Consider the following 25,480-nt stretch of genomic DNA (forward strand, 5'->3'; position numbering starts at 1 on the left):
TCCTTGTTTTGAAAGTACATAACTATTCAGATGTTTGCTGATTTAGTATAAAAGAACAGCTTCTGTCTGACATGGATCAAGATATCTTAATAATGCATAATGTCAATTTCATAGAGTGGAGAAACTATATAGGCATGCACATCTTATGCAAAACAAATCAAATATATTACATTATATTGCATGCACAGATCATTTTGAGAACTGCCTTTTATGGTCCAACACATCAAAAAAAGTTTGAAGCAAGTGATAACTTACCTACATGAGCAAGATAATTACTTTTGAGGAATTTAATCGATGCCACATTAAATGACTAAATCAAGAGCTGTTATTCATTGCCAAATTTCACGAGAAACTCCTTAATGTGATCTGTGGCATCTTTTCAATTCATTCTCCCTTTCAAAATTGCAAAATAATGGTGTATGGTTCACATTTATTGACAAATCAAAGATGTGGCATATACATATACCTAGATATAAACTGTTCCCTGAGTTAGCAACCTTTCATTAAAGGAACTGTTTACCACTGGGAGCAGTGATTGAAAAAAAGAAAGAAAGAAAAGAAATCACATTTGATGCATATGTGTAGGTCAGTTATATCACAAAACATCCTACCATATAAAATTTTGCAATAAAACCTAAAATATACGGAGATAACACTATTTTTCTCACTACACCAATTGTAGACGGTTTAGTCTGGAAACAATTTTATTACAACCATTGTTCACATTTTGTGTATTTAACAGTACTCAACATTGATTATACTGATTAACTTCTTTACTCTGGTTGTTTCTACCCCTAACTCACATTTTAGAACTATTTTTAAGCACTATACAAGCTAGGATTTTGTTTCATCTTCAAATGGTTAAATGATGCCTTTAAGAATGAAGAAATCAATCCACTTGTCTGGTTGACAGTGAGTTCAGAACAAGTTACAATGTGTGCGACCGCTTCATGTCCAAGGCATAAAGGGTGGCAGCAATTGAGGTTGTTTCATTGCTATGTCAACCACTTTCAGGAGGAGTCACTTACTGGTTCCAGGATTTGATCCATTTTTGAGGAAAGCTCCGACACCCTGCATGGTGGAATAGAGTGCAAAAAAAAAAAAATTCATGCATTAGTTTGGGACCATTTTCAGGTTCCCTATCTTTCGATTGCGCAATGTATGTACAACATGTAGTTCCTCTGCATTATTTTCCAGGAACAATATTTTGTGTTTCTATTGTAGCTAAAAAAAACCAAAGAAATCATTACTTTCAGTTGCCAAACAGAACAAGGAAGTATGTACCTTTCAAGCATTACTCTGCAGATTTGATATACATTCCAGGGGCAAAAAACAAACAAACAAACATACCAACCAGTAGACAAATAGAGACCACAAAAATGAAAGTCATCACTTACTTTGCATAGACCTCCCCGATGCTGATATCCTCTGAATCTTCCTGTTCTTTTTCACTGAGGTATTTCAGCAAGACCTGCTCTTCAAAGTCCCACAACAGCCTGGACCCCTGAGAAGGCAGAACATAGGCCTCTGTGTGGATGTTGAGTTTGACAACATAAAACAAAATTTGATGATTTATTCAGGTGAAATCTATGAAACTTTCCTTTGCCCAAATCCTAGCATTTAATGACCTGCTTTAGAAGACCTTCATATGCTGAAAATGGAGCTCATATATTTGTCACTGCTATGGCATTACAGCAGTTTTTGTGAGACTTCTTGATGTGACATGGTCATGGCAATTATATAAAACACCATGACTGTTAAGCCCAAATTCACGAAGGTTGTACAATTGAAACCATGGTTTAAACCATGGACAAAGATCATAGTTTTTTTTTAATGGGGCGCCAAGTGTCACATGGCCCATTTCGTTACGAAATCAGCCATTTCATCGACGAAATTATCATTTCATAATGAAATGACTGATTTCGTAGTGAAATAGGCCATGCGACACCTGGCACCCCATAAAAAAAATATGGTCTTTGTCCATGGTTTAACCCTAAAAAGACTCGACATTTCGCGCGATTACTCAGCAACACGCAATGCTCTCGCCGCGATGCTCTATGACTTTTTTCTTTCGAGTTTCCCGCACATTTTGACACCAAATTTGTGATGCCCGGGGGTACAGTTCTGAAGTTACATAACTTTTTGTACATGCACGTGAGACCGAAAATGGCTCAAAAATGTGATTTTGTGTACAAAGTCAATACAAATTGAGTTTTATCACATGGTTCATATAAATATGCTTATTTTTACTCTCAATGGCTAAAATCAATTTGTTTTAGTAGTATTATGCTTCAAAAAGGGTCTGCCACAAATTTTTGCTGAAAAAAACAACAAAAACAAAAGGTCGAAAAAACAAAGAAATACATAAGAAATTCATAAAACAATAAAATAAATAAGAAATTAATTTTGATACCGAATTTTTTTTCAAGTACATTTGCTAAGAATGCTACAAAGAATATCAAGACCAAAAATGAGTACTTTTGGAGCTTTATTTACTGATTAAGATAAAAAAGTCTGATTTCTTGCATAAATTAGCATAATTAATCAAAATAAAATAAAAGAAGACTATTTTGGAAAATTTAAATATACGATCTTGTAGATTACATCGCACACTACCATTGTGCAAATTTCCGCGGCGATCGCGCGATCCACGGCCGAGATCTTAAGGGGGGGCCCTTTAGGCCCCCCCCCCCCCCCCCCCCCAGTCTTTCGAGCTACCAAAATAGCCCAGTCTTTTTAGGGTTAAACCATGGTTTCAATTGTACCACCTTTGTGAATTCGGGCCTTAGTGTTTCAGTGCAATCACTCAAATAGGATGTGGCTCTGGAGTCCACTTCATTACATTTTCTGTAAAACTTCTAGTGTACACAGGAACTCTTGCCTCATGAAGCAAACTCACTGACAAGATATAATTATTATGCTTTGGGGGAAACTTGGGTAGAGGTAATCCTACACTTTAAACACATTATGCAGAATTGAGTTCAAATTACATCAGGGGTATCATATTCAGCTTCCTTCAGTTGAGAATGGATGAGGAGTGAGATGGCATGTGGTTCAGTCACAAAGAGTTATCTGATGCCTTTGTGGGAATAACCCAGATGTTTCAGTGGAGGTGCATCTGAAGTTGAAATTGCTATAGGAAAATCTGCTGACTCTGTAGCTATTCTTGGTTCCCATGCACAGGAAACAAGAAGAAATTTTACTCTATGACGAAAAAACAAAAGGCTTGTTATTTGATATTACGTGATATTAACTTAGAAATCGAGACATGATCTGAATTGAATTTCAATCACAATCGGGCAAGATACAGAATATCTGTCTGTGAATCTTTTGTTTGTACGACTTTTGGATCTCCACACAACATTTTCTTTGAAACTGAATATTCAAATGGTGACTCATAAGTCTACCTGATACATTTGTGGAAAAGGGGAAAATTTTGGGGGTTCTGTACATATCTACACTCAATTGAAAAAAAGAAAAATTAACAATTCCCCTTATCAATTTTCCTCATAAAACGAAACACAATTCATTGTTGCTTTACCATTACAAATGTAAATGAAATGATGAACATAGTGACCGCTATCATGATTTTCCCAAAACAAGTCAACCATTCAAATCTTACAGCTTTCTTCTTATTTCTTCTTCACTATCAACTGCCATTCCACACATGACAGACCTGTATTTGTCTTTTTTTTTTCTTTATAAGCTTCCTGCAACACTTTCCACTAATTAATATGTCAGGAAACTTGCCAAAGACAGGGCTCCTTTCAGGAGTTTTCTTGATGAGCGAAACCAGCCCGATGCAGATGGACCATGGAAGGAGCAGAAGGTTGAGAGGAGGAGGCAGGATGGGGCGCCGAGTGAACTCCATCACCAGGTGGTACTGCTGCACTTTCCAGTAGAGGCTGCTGTGTTCCTGGACCTGCGTGAATGTATTGCTGGGAGGAGAAACATTCATCAAGAATATTAGATGGTCTACATAACATTTATGTGAATATTGGTCAGTGATTGGTCATAATGCAACTATGTGACTAATGTAGTGAAGGATCAAAATTGTCACACTGTGAGCAGCAAAGTCATGTCAGGTAACAGTTATATGATTTGACTGGTGGTTGACGAGGCTCTAACAAAATGATGTGTATCTATAATGTAGGAAACCATGTAATACTGTACGAGCTGAAATCTTTGCGGTGGTTTTATTTTCGTGAATTTCGCGAATTGCCTTTGAACTGTGAAATTAACAGCATGCGAAAATAACAATGCGCAAATAACTTAGTTCAGTTAGGCCCTCGCAACCGCGAAATTAACAACACGTGAAAATGTCCTCCAAGTAGCAATTCGCGAAAACATCTGTACTCGAAAATTTCAGCTCGTACAGTATAACAAATATTGCCCTGTCTATCATTTCAATATACTGTATAACAATTAATGGTTCCTTGGGAGTTGTCTTTCCCTCTCGAGACATTTTCCCTCAGCACTGAACAATACCGAAAGAATTAATCCCTTGAAGAAAATATAACTTCCATGGGGATGTAACATGCAATATCACACCTTTAAAATGGGAATATCTGTATTGTATCATCTGGTAGAGGGTCTTCTGAACAGTTGACATCTAGTTAAGAATTGGATAAACGCAGTCACATGATACTAGTATCTGGAGTATTTGGTATGTTTGTCCGTGGACAGAACATATTGAAATGTCATGTCCTATGTGTGCCTCTTTTACTCAATGGTAGTATGTTGCAATACCTCATATTCTTTAACTGTGTTTGATAAGACAAATGGCCAGTACAGGGAAAGTGTCGGAACACTTCTTAGCGCACAATCCAACTTAACATTCAGTGAAGAGTCGGGTGAAAGTCAGACAAACTCGTCTGTTTAACACACATCCTGGAAAACAGGAGAAGGATAACAACTAACGATCATTTGTGGTTCTTCCAAGGTAACATTAAACAGTCAGTGACCAGGAACCAAGAACTAGGAACAGGTGCACCATGCAAGAAGAGTTATAAAAAAAATCACTAGTGCTTCAGAAGGAGTAAAGCATGACTGAAAGCCATGCATAAGTTGTTAACAGATTTGGATGAAACTTAACAGGGAAGGTTGAGAATGACACAAGTAACAGATTAAATTTTGGTAGTGATCCTAGAATTTTTGGGAAATTTATGAAGGATTTTTGATATTTTGGCCGGTAGGGTCAATGAACTTGGGAGTTCAAAGCTGCATATTTTTGAGGTTTTCATACGTGCACTAAAGTGCATGCTCTAGTTTCTGGTCCAGGGAGAGGCGCGCCACGCAGCTGGCATTGATGACATAACAAAAGGCTTCTATTTTGAGAAATCTGGCAATTTTCAGCATGCATACGTATGGGTAGAAATCACTGATCTCTATGGAAGAACAAATCAGCAGTTGAAATGAGCTGAGAGTGCTTCTCTAGTTAGGTCATGTTTTGTACACTAGTCGGGCTAAATGGCTGGCATTGCAGACAAAGTGATCCAATTAACCCATTGAGGACGAGTCCCGAGTATAATTGGGCAAGCACGGGAAACATGTGTTGTAGCAAAGTCAAACCATCCTCAATGGGTTGAGAGGCACTTCCTGCCTATGATACGGAACAATTTCTGTAATGACTTTGATGGTCAGACACCATTACTGTCACCCTATGAGTATCTATTTGCCTCCCTGATCTTGGTGACTTAGCGGGTGAGTTTACGGGCTATGTTTTTAAATGTGTGTCGAATGTATGCACAAAGCTGATAAGAAGTTAATAGAGTTAGTTGCAATTACTGCTCAATTATCTTGGTACCACAAAGTAAACAGAAGTACGCAATCTCTTCATGACTTCTACTTCTGTCTTATTTATCACAGAAAGGGAGAAAAAGAGAAAAAGAGAGATTGAGAGAGGGGAGAGTGATTTGTGACTCATGGTCACAGGCAGCGTGATCTCCTTGATACGATAATGTGATTTAAATTCCGATGGCCCTAAATAATTGTTATGTGGACATAATTCCATATATAGATATTTATTTTGATTGCATAGATTAGCTCTCACTGTGAACGTTGATGAATTTCAGAGTATAAATTGGTTGCCTGGTGTATATCCCTCTTAAAGGTGCATGGTCCCGGTGTTTTAGTCAAATGCGTACGCGGGCGCACAGCGCAAGTTTCCTATAGAGACCTACACTATCGACTCCTCTTTAGCGCTTACGCTTTGGCCCACTTCCCCGAGTCCGAAGAAGTCCGATCACAGTTCGGCTCATGATTCGGCTGAGGGGGATGACAGCTTTAGCAAACTTCTTTGGTGATGTCATAATAACAAGCACATATGCACGCATCCTGGCATTACTACAGACTGCGCGATGCGCAGAGAAGACAACGAAGGCAACGTTACTTAGCAACACCTACGCACTTTACTCTTGATGACAGCTCAACTTCGGTAATCTTCATATCAATGCTAACGGTGATCGGCAGTATCATCAACAGCGCCCTCTACACTACCGGGACGATGCCCCTTTAATTCTTTTTAATTTCCCCTTTCATATTTTTTTAATATATGAAAGTGAATGAGTTATGTTAATACTGCAGCTAATATTGATGATAATGAAAAAGAAAGAAACATAGTTATTAAAGGTTCCAAGCAATAATGATCACAAAATCCAAAGATAAAGGTAAAACTAGAAATGTCGCTATGGCGACTGGTATGCATGATTCTCCTAATAGGTCTATAGTACATGTGGACAATGTGTGATTATATTTTCACAAAATTGGCAAAATATTAAAATGACATGTTTGTCACAGTATATTGAATGTTTACCTTTCTTGACCTATGTTTAATTGGATGAACAGGAAAGCATGTATTTGGGGATTTAAGAACTTTAACTTGACTTTGACACTTTCATAAGTTTATGCACGGAGTAATTTTCAAGGTATGGAGAAATTAAACTGAAGTTTATGGGTCTAACATCTGTAATATTATAAAAATATTTTATTTTTGTTATATCATAAGGACCTTTGTGACCTTTGACCCCAAAATACCAGTGAATATTTGTCTTGTCACACTCTACCCTCACACCAAGTTAAACGTTCATGTCTCATAGTATGTAAAATACTGTACCCAAAGTTTTTTTTCACAAAATAACCTGTGACCTTTGACCTTTGACCCCATGACCCTAAAATCCAAACAAAGTATTATCCCCTCAGGATATACCCCATACCAAGTTTGATGTAAAACCACTACACGGTTCTCGAGATATCGACAAAAACAAAACGGGATGTACGTACGGACGTACGGACTGACGTACGGACGGACGGACGGACGGACGGACACACGGACGGACGGACGGACGGACACACGGACGGACGGACGGACGGAAGACCCGAAAACATAATACCTCCGGCCACTTCATTGGCGGAGGCATAAAAATGAACACTTGTTGATGCAGATGAGGCAAGTCACATTTGAGATTTGAGATTGCAGTTACCAAGGGCATACATGTACATGGTAAAGTGTGACTCTTTGTGAATACATAAGCCTTCCCAGTGCCCAGGCATTTAGCTTAATTTGTCCAGCTTTTTCATCAGTATTCAGTATTAGCGATCCATTAGAACTTGACCTACTTCACTGTAGATTAGAAAGCCCACTCAGGTGTATCAAAGCACCTAAGTCCATCAGGGAGGCCATGGTGACACAAAAGGGATTAAAGGGATTAGGTAATCTCTGTTCATTGACAATTGCTTTTCAGACACCTGTGGCAACTGGAAAACAAAGCACAGCATCTCCCCTCACCTGAACATGGCAATGAGGATGTTGAGTAGGAGGACATTGCTGATCATCATGTAGACCGCAAGGAGCGCCACGCCCACCCGTGGGAACTCAGGGCACCGACGCACCCCCGCCATGATCAGGGTGGCATTATTGGAACAGTCCATGTCAGGCTCTGTGACAGAACGGCACACACAAAGTAGCACTGCATAATAAGAGTACAATATCACAGATGTTGGTGAAATAATATTACATGTATATCATGTGACCTCCCAAACTACAATATCCCTGTGGAGGCACACATTATAAAGCTGGGAATGCTGTAAAATAATGGTATTTGGCTGAAAAGTGAGGATATTGGTTCTTCAATCATAAAACGTTTGATATCAACAGTACCTCCTGCCCCAGTTTCAAACTCTAGGAATGACTTTTGAATTTGAAACCTTTCCATTTTCACAGAGCAAGCTAGTGTGGTATTTTAAACTGTTGTGATACATCTTACTGTCTGATTTTTTAGGCAGATGACTTCATCTTAGCCTTGCAAGTAGCATTTTCTTAAAGATGTGTTTATCCAGGGAAGATTCATTACTATTTCTGCAGTACCAGGCAAATAGGTAGCTAGTTAGTCAATTAGTTAGTTAGTTAGTGAGTTAGTGAGTGAGTGAATGAGTCAGTGAGTGAGTTAGTTAGTTAGTTATTTAGTTAGTTACATGCAGTTAGTTAGTTAGTTAGAGTTTGTTTATTTGTGTGTTTTTGTTTGTTTATGTATTTATTTGTTTGTTTGTTTTTGGTTAATGTTGCTGTTATCATTAGAAATAAAGTGGAAAATGTTCTCTATATCACTGGTCTAAATTGGAAAGTGTAAAGCCTATAAAATTTCAAAATACCTTTACCTTCCTTAGAAATGTGATGTTTAGTAACCCTATTATATTTTAACTGTAATGGGTCTGCAATCACAGCAAAAACAACAACAACAAACTAAACAATTTGCCGATCAGGGCACCCTCAGCATCTTTATGGGTGTGTCAATACACAAATGTTACCAGTCATTCCTATTTATGCCCACCCACCTGGATCCAGAAAGGTTTCACCAAACATGTGGAAGTATGCTTGGAACAGAACGCCCCTAGCCAGGGCGTCTGGGTCCGTGGTGTTGGGATAGAGAATGGCTTGGGATGCGATGCCGTATCCAATGAGAAACACAAACAGAACTCCAAGAAAGTACCACAGATCATTCAGCTGTAAGTAGGATTGGTGCAGAAACACAGATTTATTGGCAAAAACATCACATTATCATCTATGCATGTACATCAGATTTGAACTAATTTATCACCTCATATTTCACACCAAACATCTCATAAGGGCCAGACAGATTACATATATATTTACATATATACATATGATCTTGTTTTCAGTGTAGAAACAGAAGAGCATAAATTGTGCTGTGAAAACTGAAGGGATTAGCACCTTTCTGATCCTCAACTGATGATATCACAGTGAAAGTTTATGTGTTCTTCTTCACATTCACTGGTCCAGTAGCATGACAAAATTGCTGCCATGATGTGGACCATTAACCTTTTACCTTAGCATTTGCTGCCAAAAACCCTATGCCACTGTGGCAATGGTAAGCTGGTTGAAGGGTTTGTTTAATTGTCGTTTACCGTCCATGAAATAAAAAACGTAAAATTCATCTAACCTATCCAAGTATGAAAAAATAACTTTCACAGAAACTTCTACTCCTTCAGTAACTCCTTCTACAGCAATCATACCATATTCCTGATCATGACAAGGAGGGGACCAGCGTACTGGTGGGCAGTGAAGAACTGTAGACAGAGTCTGACGTAGAGTGCCATCAGTGTGACGGCCAGAACCACCCTGGCTGACCCCAGGCTGACGGCGGTCAGCTTCAGGACCATCCCCAGGGCAAAGCCCAGGAGGGTCAGGAGGTCCACTTGGTTCCAGGTGTCAGAGATCCAGGCCTTGGCTCGCTGTGACCAGGTGAGGGACCATCCTGCCTGGATCTGATGGACCGAGACGTGCAAAATACATACATTTTATGTGCAACATCAACACCCAACATAAACACCGGAATGAAAGAGGTCCACCACACAAGATTTGTACTTTGCCCTATCAATTGATACAATGTATGTCAACAATCTCACTCAAACCTCACTCCAAACTGACCAGAATTGAGCACTGGGTTCGCAGTTGTTATGATTATTGATTGACTTCAAGGATTAGTATTGATGGTCGTGTGTTAGCTTACAGTGCTAAGAATTTTGTCACTGAAAGATATTTTGCACACACATATACTACCATTACTAATGACTTCTTGTTTTGAATCTTAGAAGGGGATTGGAAAAAAAAGATGGAGGGGGGGGGGAACCAAGGATGGGCATTATGGCCATCAAAATTTGACTCCACCTGGTCAAACTCTCTGAGGTAGAGGGCACCAACCCAGATGATGAGGACGATGTCAGCTGCGGAGGTTTGGAGGTTGAACTGGCAGAGGAGGATGTAGCTGTACAGAATAAGAAAGATCACATTCGAGATCTGTGCCAGAATGAAATGAGAGAAAAATGGAGAGAAAGCGAGTGACTTTGAGAGATAAAGAGATATGGAGATTGTCCACCATGCATTCATGTAGCAAGTCCATGTCACTAACTATTAACATTTTGAAGAATTCTTACCCACCAGGAGTAGCCACTAACAGTATACCCCATTATGTGGTGATGAACTAATTGAAATGAGTCTACAGGTACAGATCAAGATATACAAGCATCTAAAGCAATTTTCGAACCATACTGATGTTTGAGGATGGGTACAGATATTTTGATAAACCACATGTACACTCTGGGACGATTCTAACAGATATTATATCACATTCTATAATACACGACACTCACCCCATTGTAACAATACTTGACCAAAGGGCACTGAAGAAATTTCCAACAATCCAGACATATATCAGTGCACTTGCTCCTTTGTTCAGTGGTGGTCTAAATGTGATAAAGCAGAAACAAACATTTACCCAGTAATCAAACCTCATGTGGCATACCAGGGCCAGGTACCACTACCTAAAAATGACCAATCACAGTTTTTCTTTCTTCCTTGAAGCAGAGCAATGAGATTCTGGGACAGATAGACATACAGACAGACACATGGATAATCTAAAAACATTATGCCTCTGGCACCCTTTAGGATCAAGGTATAAAAAACGAACATGGGGAGACAAAAATGAACAATCATGATGGCAATATGTACATATACTACTGTATTATAAGCCTACCCAAAAAAAAAGAAAGAAAGAAAATGTCTGTGGAAACTGCACATTACAAATAATATCTGTGCAACCTGATTTTTTGTTTTCCATTTGTACAGTGACGAGAAAGATGAAGAGTAAAAAACAATTCAAGACTTGTCTTCAAGTACAGTTCATGAAGCACAGCCTTATAACATCTTTCGAAATGCTTGCTTTTGAGGCTTTTTAAAAATGTAAATCTTCTGATGATTACAATCGTTCAACACTCCTAAATCTTTGCCTAACACAGTAGCACTCAGAAGCTTACCTTGATCTCCTTTGAATCATCAGTACCATCTTCATCTACAAATTCTACATCAACCCTCCTGGATGGGGTACTTTTCAGTGGTGCTGACCCTTCCGTGAAGGTCAGAAGCCAGGGTGCAAGAGGTGGACAGACTAGGCACAGGGCAACCTGAGGATGGTGGAGGATTATTCACTTCAATAGCAGAGTGTAGTAGATTGATTATTCTCTTTAAACTGAATATATTTGGAATCAGCAAAACATAAACTCAGATATTCAGCTTTAATTGCCATGTATGTCATTTAGCCAACATTTGTAAGCAATAGGATGCTAGTTGATATACATGTAACTTTATGCTCCAAAACAATGGATTTATCATCTCATTGTTATAACTACTTGTATAGATATGAAACAATTATACCTATAGATGATGAAATGGTCTTTGTCAGTGTCAGTGTGTGTGTTCACGGTGAGCAGTTCCAGTCTGATTACATTTTCCCTTTTGGGATGCCACAAGATAAGCATTCCAGCCTACATTAGACCGATAAACATGGACCACATGACATTTTCTGCAATGCAATTACTCCATTTGGCTTGCAGTATCAGGAACTTTTTTTAATGTTCCTCATAAAATCCGTTGCCTGTCGGAATATATTGCAGGTTTAATGTTTTGTAATCACAAAAATTCAGGCACGTGACACAAAGACAGCATAACACATTGCTTTTTGTGTTTTGTTTTGTTTTGTTTTGTTTGTTTTTTAATGAAGGCATGATCATCTGCTTTTATCCCAAGACCAGCTCAAATTGCACATGACAAGCATTTCCCAAGCCCCTATTAAAAGCATGATTTTATTTCTCTATGTAACATTATCTACCCCTTGACTTAAGGAGCTGCAATGCTACAATGAATCTAACAAGGTCAATGTCAATGGGGTCTCTGAAAGTGAATCCACGTGATTCTTACCTGTAATTGCAAGGGCAGACTAACCCTGGATTAAACTACAAAAATAAGCTATTTACTGCAACATCTTTTTATTTGAAAAACTGTAAGATTTGAAACAGTTTCACTTCTTGTGCTTACACGCCACTTTTCTGTCAGAGACGACTGGGAGACCTGCCCCGCCCACAGTACCCGGGTGACGTAGTGCACCCCCGGCTGCGCTGCAAGGGTGGAGTCCTGTAAGGTGACAATGAGGTGTAGACAGGGTGTGTAGCCCCAGAGGGTGCCAGCTGACCCGGCCAGGAGGGCAGGGGTGGCCAGTCTGTCCTCTGCGTAGCAGGCATTGATGAGGTCTTCGGCCAGCTGACAGTACGTCCTGTCAAGAGATGAGGGAGGGAAATGGGTAACAAGAAAGAGCTACCTTGCGATAGACAAACTCATTTTGGCAGAGTGCTTGGCACAAAAGGTGCTAAATCCTTGGAACTGTGTCAACAATTAGGAAAATATAGTTTAAAAAGTTATGCTTTTTGGCATAACAGCAAGTCATCTAATGTGCCAGTCATGATATAATAACAATGATACATGTAATTATTAAAAAAAATGCATGTAAGTGAACATGGTAGGTGAGCATGGTCCTGCAATTCTTTGGCAAGATTTAAAAAAACAAAAGAGCAAATGACTATCTTGTGTGCATCTTTGAATAAATTGCATTATCATATTACACTCAATAGAATTATTTCAATTTTATTACTTCCAAGGAAAACAGGTATATTCCATGCTCATGTTAAAATCAGGCGATACAAAGCTGCATGTATACAACATTTCCATTTATGTACATTACTGTTGACTTGCAAGTATGTTCAAGAGCAAAACCTCTCATTGTAGACAGAATACAAAAGATAAGCTTAAGAATGTATACACACACACACACACACACATAAAGACATTTTGAATGGAATCACCACCACACCTGCTGAGATTCTGGATGCTGCTTCTGTCCCTCCGTCGATCAGAGACCTCAGCCAGCTGCTGCAGGATGAGGGTGGCCGTGAGGGCCCCTGAGATGCGCTCCTTGAGATGCTGCCAGAAGTATGCCGCTGTCTCTGCTCGGTGGCACACGACAGAGAGGATGAAGAGCTCCTGGTAGAGGTCAAGGGTCAGGTCCTGTGATGGCTTCCCCGAGGCGCCTGACATATCTGGAGATTTAATCTCTGTTTCTTTCATTGACATATTTATGGTAGAACCAGACTCTAACTTTATTCATTAGTAAATGCAAGTCAAGATTCTGGGTTTGCCAATGAGAACACATGTGACTAAACGAATGAATAAATGCATTCACAAACTCCACAATACAGAGTGTGAATGAAAATAACAAAGATGACATCAAACATACAAAACTAGAAAAGAACTCTGAGAGAGCAGATTTCTGCTAAGCAGCTCAATTCCACCAATACACGCATGCTGAGAATTGCCCATTTTCCCAATATAGAAGCCTTTTGCTTACATCAATTAGTTTCCAGCTGCATGGGACCTAGCTCAAGCACAGTATGCGCTTTAGTGCGTGTATGCAAACCTCACATACATTGTAGTGTACGTGCGGCTTGAACTCCCAAGTTCATTAACCTTACCAACTTTTCCTGCAAGTTTCATCCAAATCTGTTCACAACTTTTTGAGTTGATTTGCACACAGACAAACAAACAAATGCATATGAAAACATAACCTCCTTCCTTGGCAGATGAAATAATTTCAGAATGACATACAGAAATATTGAATGGACACGAAAGTGGCAAATGGGGAATGAACAATACTGCACAAGTGTTGATCAAGAATCAAGGTTTATCATCATTACTACAATCATATTAGCAACTGCAAATCTTGTGCATCACTCTTAAATTGGCACTCACATTACCTTGGAGTTGGATCTCTTGGTCCCGTTGAGTCGGTCCACCATCCTTCACCAGAGTGGAGGTCTGTTTGCTGAATCCATCACACATGAAGATAGGCTTGTAGGTTCCAAGGGTCAGCTCCAAGAGGACTTCTCCAACATCCTCCAGAGAAATCCGTTCACTCTGTACATATTTTGTAGCAAGATCGCATATACTATAACATGAAGAATGTTCATGTGCATTTCAATTTCGTGAACTTTGTAAGAGCCAAGATTCGTGAAATAGAAATGCATGTAAATGTTCTTGTCTACACTATATGACTTGAATGTTAGAGGCAACTCGCAAAAATTTAATGCCGCGAAAAAGGCCGTCAGCTACAATTCGCGAGATATTGTGTTTTACAGTACCTGAATTGAAAGCATAGCAGGGAAGGGGGGGGGGCTATTTATAATCCTTGATATTCTTAGAGTTCCCCCCCCTTTTTTATTCCATATAAACTATTCACTTTTAGAACGAAAGTAAAATCATGAGAATATGTTATCTAAGTTCCGCGATGTTTGCTCCTGCAACGATTGCTCCCATGAAAGCACGCTAAGCCAAACATAAATTCTATCCACAAACATAACCCTAATCCTAATCCCCACATCAAACTAAAACTAAAACCCTAACACAACCCTTATCCCAACCATAAATCCTTGAAGAAAATTAGATTGGAGCACCTGTTTCAAGACCAAATATCATGCCACCCTTATCACAGATGATAAAAGTATTTACTTTGAATGCAGAATTGTAAAATGAAAAAAAAAAAAAAAATTGGGCAAAGGGGACATGAACAGTGATTTAATCACGTATCCTGTAGAGAAAATTTATCTCATGTGACCTTGAACACACCCACACACTCACAGACACATAAACACACAAAAGAAGTTACGGTTTTATGAAACTGTTGTCACCTTACTCAATCAGGTACGTACAAAGATACCCAGTAGGATGCAATTTGATATTTATGGCTGTATTTTCATCATCTCACACCAAGGGTTGTCACATGCACAATGCATTATGTTATACTCACGGTACTAAAGCCATAAATAGGCCAATCATCCTTGTGATGGTAATAAGACACTTATTGAGAGCTGGCATGGAGCCTGGTGATTAAACCTCCCGAATTGTATCTCACAGCAAGGGTTATCACGAGCAGAGTGCATTACACTTTCCTGGCATGAATGCACCATGAAATTATATATGATACATAATGGCAAATAAAGGACAAAATAAACTTCTCAGCAAAGAGACCAAACAATACCAATATTTACCTTCCTTTTCTTCCAAGCTGTCTCCTTTAGAATGCCAATGGTTGGGCGTGATGTGATCTGTGGACAAATGATTACTATCAAAGTCATTTTACTGTGGTTGACCAGATGGCATCAAATGTGACCCTGCATCACAAAACCAACAAAAAGTCGCCAGACATGGATTTTTAGTTAGGGGCAGATTCTAAAAAGAGCAGACTCTAAGCTCAAAATGATGCATAACTCAATTCAAATGGACTCCTCTAACCTACCTAAATACTGGAAAGAAAGCACACACTCTGGAAAAGTGTGAATTGGGAAAAGAGGCTCTGAAGTACAGGGTCTATTCAAGCGCTTAATCTTTCATCAAGACGTGCTAGCTGTGCGATGAAAGGGACAAAACACAGGATGTCAACCACAGGAGCAACAACAATGAAGGGATTATCAGATTAAGCTGAAATTGAGCATGTTCTATCAACACATTTTGTCCATGATTAATGCTAACTTACAACACAGTAGCATTATCCTTACAAAAGTTATTAGACTTGAAAGTGAAGAATGTACAAACGATTTCAAGAAATGAAAAGTGGCCTCTAATTGTATACCTGATCATTCTATACTCTACCCCAAAAAAGGGTTGTATAAAAACTGCTGAAAATACTTTTCCCATTCGTATTATTATCCCAAACTAAAGAATATTGTAGAAGAAAGATAGCTCTTTCAAAAATATGAACAACTCAAGATTGACTTGGTTGACCAATTTCACCTGTTTTGAGTCCTTACGTAAAATCAGGGGGTGCGACTTTTTGTTTGTTCTGTAGCACATGGTCATAAAAAGGTTACTACAGTCAAACCTGTCTATAGCAGCCACCTGAGGGTGGCCATTATAGACAGGTGTATAGCCTACATGAACAGGTATCATCGTTGTATACATCAACAAATACTTACGTTGTACATGTACATGATTGTATGTGTGTACATATGCACATGTGTGTTTCATGCATTGAACAATGCTGGTGTTTATCAAATTGTAGCACAGTTAGCATGTGTTTAGTTGTGAAGAAAGCTTAGACAAGTGTATTATCATGACTGAATGAGTGATGAATGTAGCGACGGCGATCACTGACCGTCGCCCACAAATGACTGGCATGGGTACAAGCAGAATTATATGCTGAATTATCGGCTAGGTTACCACTCCATGTGGGTCAACCTGTGACCATTATAGACAGGTTAAAATCTACCACAGGAAACAAAGTTTGTGATAAGATCTGTAGACGTGATGATCATCTTGGCATGAGCAGATCAGGTTTGAGATAATAAGATCTCACTCACCTTGTTGTACAACACAGTGAGTTTCTGCGGGTCACAGTAAACTGACAGATCAAAGCCATTTTGGAGCAATATTTCCACAGTATCAATGCGTCCACTGACCAGTGCATGGTCCATTGCCGCAATAAAGGCTTTTTGATTCTCCTGAGCATGCAAAACAAATACGGAAGCAAATGGAAAGAATACAAATATAGACAAAATAATGAATAAATTAATGTGGCATCATTCTCCCTAACTGGTAATAACAGTCACCGTTTTAGATTATTCTTATTACCACGTGCACTAAAGGGACAGATGGGAATGAATACACACCAAATTCATGCCTTCAAAATCTTGAAATTCAACAGGTGGGAATAAGTGGAAGAAAATATTTAATAAACAAAGAAAATTTGTGCCTATCTTGTGCCCATTGTGCCCATATGAGGTTGAATAATGATTCTTCTTTCCTGGAAAAAAGAAGAAGAATATTTCTACAACCAGTCAAGCCCCATAAACCATACTTTTGTGGTTTGGTGCTTTATGTGTAATGATATTTACCATTTACTGTTTGTGCTTCATAAAGTGGGGGAAAAAAGTTCTTTCACTTGGACACTTCAGTGTTCATAAACAAATCTTTACTTCAGTTGCCGAAGTTCAAAAACTTGTTTCCTTACTAAATAAATGTAACAATTCTTAAATCAGCAAAATATTTCAGAAGATTAATCTTTGTTTGTTTGTTTGTTTTTGTTTTTCTGAACTTGGTAAATTTTGAGAAAACCCTTTTTAATTGACGTGAATTCAATCAAATTAACATGTTCTATCCGATCTTTCTCTGATATGAACTTGCAGTGAAATTCAGGGTTGCCAATTTAATGATGAAAAGACAATAATTTCTGCTGCAAAATTTCCCCAAGGCTTGATGGGTAATGTAGGAGTAGTTGGCAAGTATACAAACTATGGACAAAAGCACACCCAGCTTTCAAACGCATTAGTCTACATGGGGTCTTCCATAAGTATGGTTTGGTCCAATGTTGTCATTTCTGTCTTGGGAGACTAGGTCCAAGCACCATGCCTTACTGCGATACTGGCTTCACTCAGGACTTGGTCTACCAGGTCTTTGATGCCCCATGCCTGAGCAAGGTAGAACTGGTGGACAGGAGACACTGTGAAATGACCAGAGCAACATACATAATCTACACCGGTGTACACTTTATCTACTTGGTAACCTGAGGGTAGAGCCTATCAACTCCACAAATTTTGAAATGAAGATGTAATTTCTCAACAGAAGTGTACATGTAGTTCCATGAGAATAATCTCCCAGCAGGGACTACTCAACCAAACAATGACATCTGATACAATTCCCTCACACAAATACATGTGCTGATTATGATGTTAGTGGGTAAATTCCTTAGATGAGATCTATGCTTTCTTGGATTTTATTTCTATTTTTTATTTTTTCATTTATTTTTCCTTTTTTTGGGGGGGGGGGTGTTAAGGGAAAAGAGAAAACAGCAGTATGATGTCTCACGTTAAATAGGGTACACTGAAGATACCTCCCAGGGTAAATGGTACCTTTAGCTGTGTTATGACTTGTTAGTAGAAATATGCATCACTGTAAATTATTTGCAACATGTCCATTTTATTCCTAACATTTGCAGTTTGTTATGTGTCTCTACATTGCTTTTAGTGTAACTCACAAATCTGTACTGTCATATTTTTTCCCTGATGACAGCTTCTGTAATATTTTTTGTCAACAAACAACAGATCAAAGCTTCTAATGAGTGCGGAAAAAAAAAGCTTACATTTTGAAAGAGCAGCATTAATTATTTCAGATTCCAGTAGTGGGCTGTTGATGTAAAATTTATTCCCAGGTCCATGCTGACTTGTCTCCATGTGTGGAATGCAACCTCCATCGGAAAGTTCACCATTACCATCTTTATCTCTGATTTCTCTGTCTATTTCAGTCATATTTGAGTCATCTTGTTCTCCAGCCCTGCATCATATGCACAAAACGCACTTCCAACATTCAATCATTTTCAATTCCATTTGTCCGAGACCATCAGCACGGGATATCACAATGTTGATTGTATCATGCTCTCATGTTTAAGGGGGTTACATTAACAATCTAATGACAGTGGCACACAGACCATTTATAATGACTACAAGATCGATTCCATCAAGTCTATAATCTGAATCAATTTACTAACAGAAACAAACAAACAAACAAACAATCTAAATATTTTCGATATGATCATTCAAAGCTACGTGGACAGAAGCCTACTGAAGGAAACTTCAGCTAATGCATTGGGATTACATGTTCAATCACTTTCTAATTTCACACTGACAACAAGATTGAGCTTGGATAGCCGGAATGACTTCTCGAGACACCAAAAAAGCACACACTAAAGGTTTTTAATGTTGTTATGCCAATGATACTATGTATATAGTGCACAGTGTATATCGTCGGCCTCATGCCAAAAGGGCCCTAACAGTGTACAAAGTCTATGGTGTTAAGGCCCTTTTGGCATGAGGCCAACGATATTTAGGTTTTTATGTATCATTTTCACTCACGTTGCATCCAAGACATCAGATGGCATGACACAAATCGTCGGAAATCTACACTCATCCTCCTCTTTCCATTGGTCCACAGTCCTGCTGGTCATGTGACCATCAGCCACCAGACAAATTACAGGAACAGCCAGTTTTTCTGGAGCTTCGGAAGGTAGACAGGTGTATCAAAAAAGAGTAGACAGATAGTACAAAAAAGTTGTAAATTATAAAATTGACCTCCTGAGTATCATTTCATTTTTTTTTTTTGGTCACTATCTTTGAATAGGAATAATGACCGTCTGGGGAAAATGGTAAATTGGTACGGTATTGAAACAATTAATGTTCCACTTTTAAATTATTTTGTCAGCCACAAAGAAGTTTACATCAAGGATATGTTAATGAATTACGATATTATCAAGGTTTGATTTGCTTTATTTTATTGGTATTTTTTTCACTACCGTACACATACGTAAAGTCAGAGATTTCATGAAGTAGGGCATATGTATGTCTTCTCCCTCTGTATGTTGCACTGCACTGAATGTATGACATTAACTCAAATACTTTCTATGTACTCTCAGTGCACCCACAGACAGAGACTACATGATTAGCAAATGTTTGATACATGTACAATTACCTATGCCATACTCACATGTCATCATGACAAGCTGAGACAGAGCCATCTCAAGCTTTGCCTGGACAGCCATTTGCACATCTGGAACGTCGCCATCAGCAACCAGCAAAAAGTGGGTGTGGCAAGGTTGGAGCCTCCTACCCCGCCCACCTCCTCCACCTCTGATCACAGTGTAGTTGAAGTCGACAACTGGTTTCTTATTGGTCTCCTGAGAGATGAAGGAAGAGAGAAACATATTTACGATAGATAGAGATGGAGAGAGAGAGAGAAGGAAGAGGAGAAAATTGGGTGAACGAGAAGGAAGAGAGAAAGAGACAGGGAAGTGAGAGAGAATATACAAAGAGAACATACAATATACAAACACTCTGTACGAGGTGCTATATCAAGAACAGGGCTGCTTCTGGTGGTAGAATTATCCAATTAGGATGCTGCTCAGGAAACAAAATCTCAGTAATATACCACTGTTCTTCGTTCTTCAAACAGTATGGTACAACTATCTCAAGATTCTCACAAATATTTGCTCAAAGATGACAATAGGGGCAACGGCAAATTAAGTCTTTCCACAACATTACCATGGAGACGGATGATGGATGCGGATGAGCGAAGTACACTCTTCTCTTTACCTCCTGGAGAGAGAGGGGAGCGATGCCAATCACAGGAACACCCCTAGTCTCTGTCCCCTTGTCCCTGGAGTGTTCCCTGGAACCTCTGAATGGGAGCTCATTGCGCCCATCATTGACAATCCATCCCCCTTCATCAACGAAGAACAATACATTCGGGTCATAAGTACTGTTAAAAGCCTCTTGTTCCCATATATGCAAGAGAGAAATGACTATTGTCTTCCTTTCCTGTATATATCTACAGTGGAATATTGTCAGAACAATTGTTTTCCAGCTACTGTCAAAGAATACAAAATACCTAATCCCCCTAATCCCTACTGTGTCATTTTGGCCTTGCTGTTGGACAGAGGAACATTGCTGCGCCTGAGAAGGAATGCTACCTTTAAAACAAGGTTCAGTTTGTAGGGATTACTAAATGCTGATGATGAAAACACCTGGCAAGTTAAGCTACCTTGGCACATAAAGGGTTAGAGTAATTTTTTTACCTGTTTCTCGTGCAGCATCCATGACACTCTCTACATCTAAAGCTGCTAGTCTGTCAGTCTCACCAAGGAGAGAGATGACAAGGCGTGGTGGGTGGAGTTTCCATTTCGACAGAATGAAGTGGATCAAACTTCTCATGTCAGAGTCACTGTAAACTGTAATGTGCTTAGAGTGAAAACATAAATAAACTGAATTACACCGCAAAGTGAGAAATGGCTGTATAAGTCCCTTTACACATTGCATGTCTCTGGTATGGCAGTTCCTCTCCCTCTCATCCTCCTCCCCATCCCCCCCCCAAAAAAAAATCACATTGTATATGGGAGAACAGAAAAGATATTACATTATTTCCATTTTTTTTTTTGCAGCAATTTGCTGGTTCAATGGAAATCAACCTCCTTCTGAGCTACTTCTTATCATTCCTTCTCCTCCTCCTCTTCGTCTTCTTTTCTTCTCATTCTTCTTTTCCTTCTTTGTTGACTTCAACCTTCCTTTTTTTTCTCTTTCTCCATCTCTTGTGCCTTCGTGGTATTGTTCCCTGACAGGAGGAAGGTCTCGTGCCTCGATGATTAAGTTTGCCTTTTCCTCCCCTGCCAACCAACGGTATGCACCTAGAATCACCACATTCTTTATATCGTGCAATATGACTTTCTCCTTGTATTTTGTGTTGAAATGGCAAATAAATAAACGGCGACGACGACGATGACAACAACAACACCAACAACCACAACAATAAAAATAATAACAGCTAATCATATCTTATAGTATGCTGATAAAAACCAACCTTTCTGGAACAGTGCTCTCTTGTCTGGCCCCTGACAGTGCGTCCCCAGCTGTTAAATCCCAGCTCTCCATGGCTGAAGGACTCCCTGTCACTTCCACTGCCATCTTGTCTTTTCTCCGGTACCAAGCGGGTGTGAGTCTCCGGTATCCAGGCTTTCTCTGGGTCCTGGCCAGCCAGAGCACTGGGGGAGTGGGCCGACTGGGGCTGGCCACAGCAGCACACTGGATTATCTGGTGTACTGCAGGTTAGACACAAGGAACAAAGAATGGACGATGAAGATGCTGCTTAGACAGAGACCACTGTGCATTGTTGACTAGGATACCTGCACTTCTCACACACTCATATATGCCATTAATATGTGTATACATGTACATGGCTCTTCATTCACTCACTGATGAGTCTCATGATCTTGACCAATCACCAAGGAATCAACTTTACCCTCTCTGCACAAGTTAAATATTTTCCATGCTATGTACCAAACATCAATACCATTGGTCTTATCTTGTGGTAGGTTTGGTTCCATGCTATATACATGCAAACAACAATACTGCTGTACATTTTACATCTAGTGGTAGGTTTGGTTACAATAGGACATCTTAGGTACATTTTGGTTATCATAAACTCACCTGTTAACACTTTGTTGGAACTGCACACACCTGCGTCCCTTCATGAATGCAGACATTGGAAGAGATCTCTAGAAGAATGAATGAAACAACTGATGGTAATCATCAATCAATATGCACATATTATAGTCAACAACAACATCCATGCCTTTGGGGGTAGACATGGGTAGGCCTACTCCACATAGACCAAGGTTTTACTCTTTCTCAAAAGTTTCATGTCCACTCACCACCTTACCCATGCCTATTTCTATCATTTAATTGCCTTTTTTTTGGGGGGGGTGGTTTTAGATGAAATTTTGTTGATTGCACACATTGTAGCCATTATGCAATGACAAGACTTGATTACATGACTAAATGTGAAAGGGGTACATGTATATCAGGTATCATATCGAATGGATTTTCACAGATAGCACGATCCTGGCAATAATTCCTACGACTGTTTCATATAGTCCATTTAAGGGCATTAGGAGGAAACAGTTTCTACACGTACAGAATTGTGATATGGATCACCACAAATCAAATGAAAAAGGTATAATGCAGAACAATTCAGCGAGTGGTTTCAACCACTGTCAGGAACCATGAACCAATTACAATTTCTCTATTATTGGACTCTCTTAGTATGAAAGTGCTCCTCTTGAACAAATATTTCTTCATTCTGAGAATTTGATTAAGAAAGAATCTTATATAACAGGTTTTCATATATAATTACATTAAGAATATTCAATATGATGACTGTTTATAATAATAATATGTTCATTCTCATAGGCTCAATGACTCAACCCATATAGCTCTATTTGAAATCACATTGTCGATATTTTGAAAGTGAAAGTCACTGCTGTAAGAAAACAATCATGGCTTCAACACATAATATTTGCCACCTTACCATACTTTCTCCTTCCTTAGCCACATCATTTTTACTGGATGCTGCCATGTTCGTATTCCACCAGCTTTCTCCCGAGTCTCGTTCGCAATTGGGCGTACTGGTGCACTAAATACACGCAAAAGCCTCTGTGGAAAAATAGCTACATGTACATGTAGCCTCGAACTTCACAGAGCTGGCAAACACAATGAATGTAGTAAGGTTTCGTGGGACTAATAAGACAAAACTATTCCTTGTTAATGATACGGCCACACAACCAGCAAAAACTAGCACGTGAAATGCCTCTGCATTTTATGGCATCTGTTTGGCTTTCGCCCGACGGAAAGAAAAGAGTGTGCACGGAGAGGGAGGAGTGAGGTACTGAAAGGTTAGATCTTCTACAGAACTGTTCTTGGAACTTCATATTAAAGAGATTTGAGACAACTTTGGATTTACTGGCAATCTTTGGTTTCTGACGTCTGATTTTTGGTGTAAAGCCAAACAACAAGGAAGCAAGACTTAACAGTTCCTGCTGAATTCTAGGTTATGATTGGCTGAAAGATAATATCATTTCATCTCTCCTTCTTTTTTTAATCTAGTCCTAAAGCAAGTTTGTATTAGCAATTGGGCCCACGTACCGAGTCATATCAAGCAAAGAAAAGTTAAAATTGGTTCAAGTGTAGCAATCTGCTTTTAAAATCACTCACACACATCCACACTCATACACATCCACACTCACACATACATGCACGCACGCACACACACACACACACACCCACACACACCCACACACACACACACTCACACACACACACACACACACACACACACACAAACACACAGACTTGACATAGTCCATAAAAATTGAGGAATGTTTAAGCTGCTTAACACACAGATGTCAAAGTTATAGTAATCTCTAGTAAAACATAGCCTAGGACAATTAAAATTCATGTGGAGCTAATAAAGAGGGGTAGTTTGAACCTCACTGTATTGTCTGTCATTCTATCTATCTTCTTCCCTTCCTCTCCCTCTCTCTTTCTCTCGCTTTCTCCTTTTTAAATGTCCCATCACTGCTTAGGAGAAGATCTGCAAAGCACCCATAACTAAAGACACAAACATACAAATTCACAACACACACACACACACACACACACACACACACACACACACACACACACACATTATATCATCAAAACCAAACCTACTCTGCATGCAGATATTCCTGCATCACAAAGGCTTTTATCCTTCTTCTTCTTCTTTTAAACAGTGCCATAATCTTAAATACATTTGGTTGATCTTATGTCAAGTCCAAGCTGAGCAGTTCTCCACCATTTCTTGTACCAGCAGCACTCCAGCAAATGTCACACCTTGGCATGTTACTATATCCTTTGTTTTAATTAACCTCGCCTTCTACTAAATGTAACTAGCCTTCACACGGAACAACATCAATATCTTAATGTACCAGCACCTTTCAAACTTTAGAAATACTGCAGCAGCCTTTCGGGATTAAGAAAAAAAAAAATCAGCACGTATGAATGCATGGTGTGTATGACCGTACACTCAAGAAACTGTCTACCAAAAAAAAAAAATGATTATGATTAAAATTTGCTGGAGCTGGTGACCATCTACACACAAAGCCAAAGCAAAAATCATACTGCAAATCATGTTTTATCACTTGGGTAATATTACACTGTAGATTCAGTTTATTAACACATTCAAGCTACATCGTATACATTTTTGTTCACTACAATACATAATTTAGTTACATTTTAATTTCAAATACAAACAGACCAGCTGTTGTACATATATTTTATGATTTTCTCCTACAATACATAAATTGCAATATTTTGACTTCAAATACACACACACAAAGACTACATGTAGCTGTTAGTGTGTTTTTCATTGACATTATCACATCACAATATATGTCACTGAAAAGGTTATCAAAATATTTTCTATAACGACAAGTACATGTTCCCATACTTTCTTATCATGTAGACATTAGCATTCACATTCATGCGTTTATACATCAATGGCATTAAGGTTTATACAGTCATACTGGTGATTACCATCAGTGTTCAATACACAAATTATTATGCCCATGTGAATGCTGATGATGATTACCGTAGACTACTCTCACTCTCTATGAGTTTTAAAAAGCACTGGTAGCACGCCCAAAGTGCAATCCTGGGTGCTATATGT

General features: G+C 39.0%; 1 protein-coding gene across 1 annotated transcript; it reads right to left on the bottom strand.

The window, feature by feature from the left end:
* Window positions 1-1,010: 1,010 nt before the first annotated feature.
* On the bottom strand, window positions 1,011-23,350 carry LOC139725077 (transient receptor potential cation channel subfamily M member 2-like). Its single transcript, XM_071636169.1, has 21 exons — window positions 23,303-23,350; window positions 22,423-22,490; window positions 21,797-22,034; window positions 21,018-21,180; window positions 20,536-20,663; window positions 19,931-20,120; window positions 19,303-19,444; window positions 18,615-18,724; window positions 17,809-17,894; window positions 16,756-16,896; window positions 14,158-14,317; window positions 13,218-13,464; window positions 12,389-12,623; window positions 11,332-11,478; window positions 10,187-10,315; window positions 9,532-9,783; window positions 8,833-9,001; window positions 7,787-7,937; window positions 3,751-3,938; window positions 1,398-1,527; window positions 1,011-1,071 (listed from the first exon to the last, which is right to left on the bottom strand). The coding sequence occupies exons 1-21, from the start codon at window positions 23,348-23,350 to the stop codon at window positions 1,011-1,013; spliced, it is 3,183 nt and encodes a 1,060-aa protein (XP_071492270.1).
* Window positions 23,351-25,480: the final 2,130 nt, after the last annotated feature.

The sequence above is a fragment of the Diadema antillarum genome, unplaced genomic scaffold, assembly GCF_040938485.1.
Source record: "Diadema antillarum isolate AM-2024a unplaced genomic scaffold, OU_Dant_1.0 scf00000016, whole genome shotgun sequence".
Classification (NCBI taxonomy): Eukaryota; Metazoa; Echinodermata; class Echinoidea; order Diadematoida; family Diadematidae; genus Diadema; species Diadema antillarum.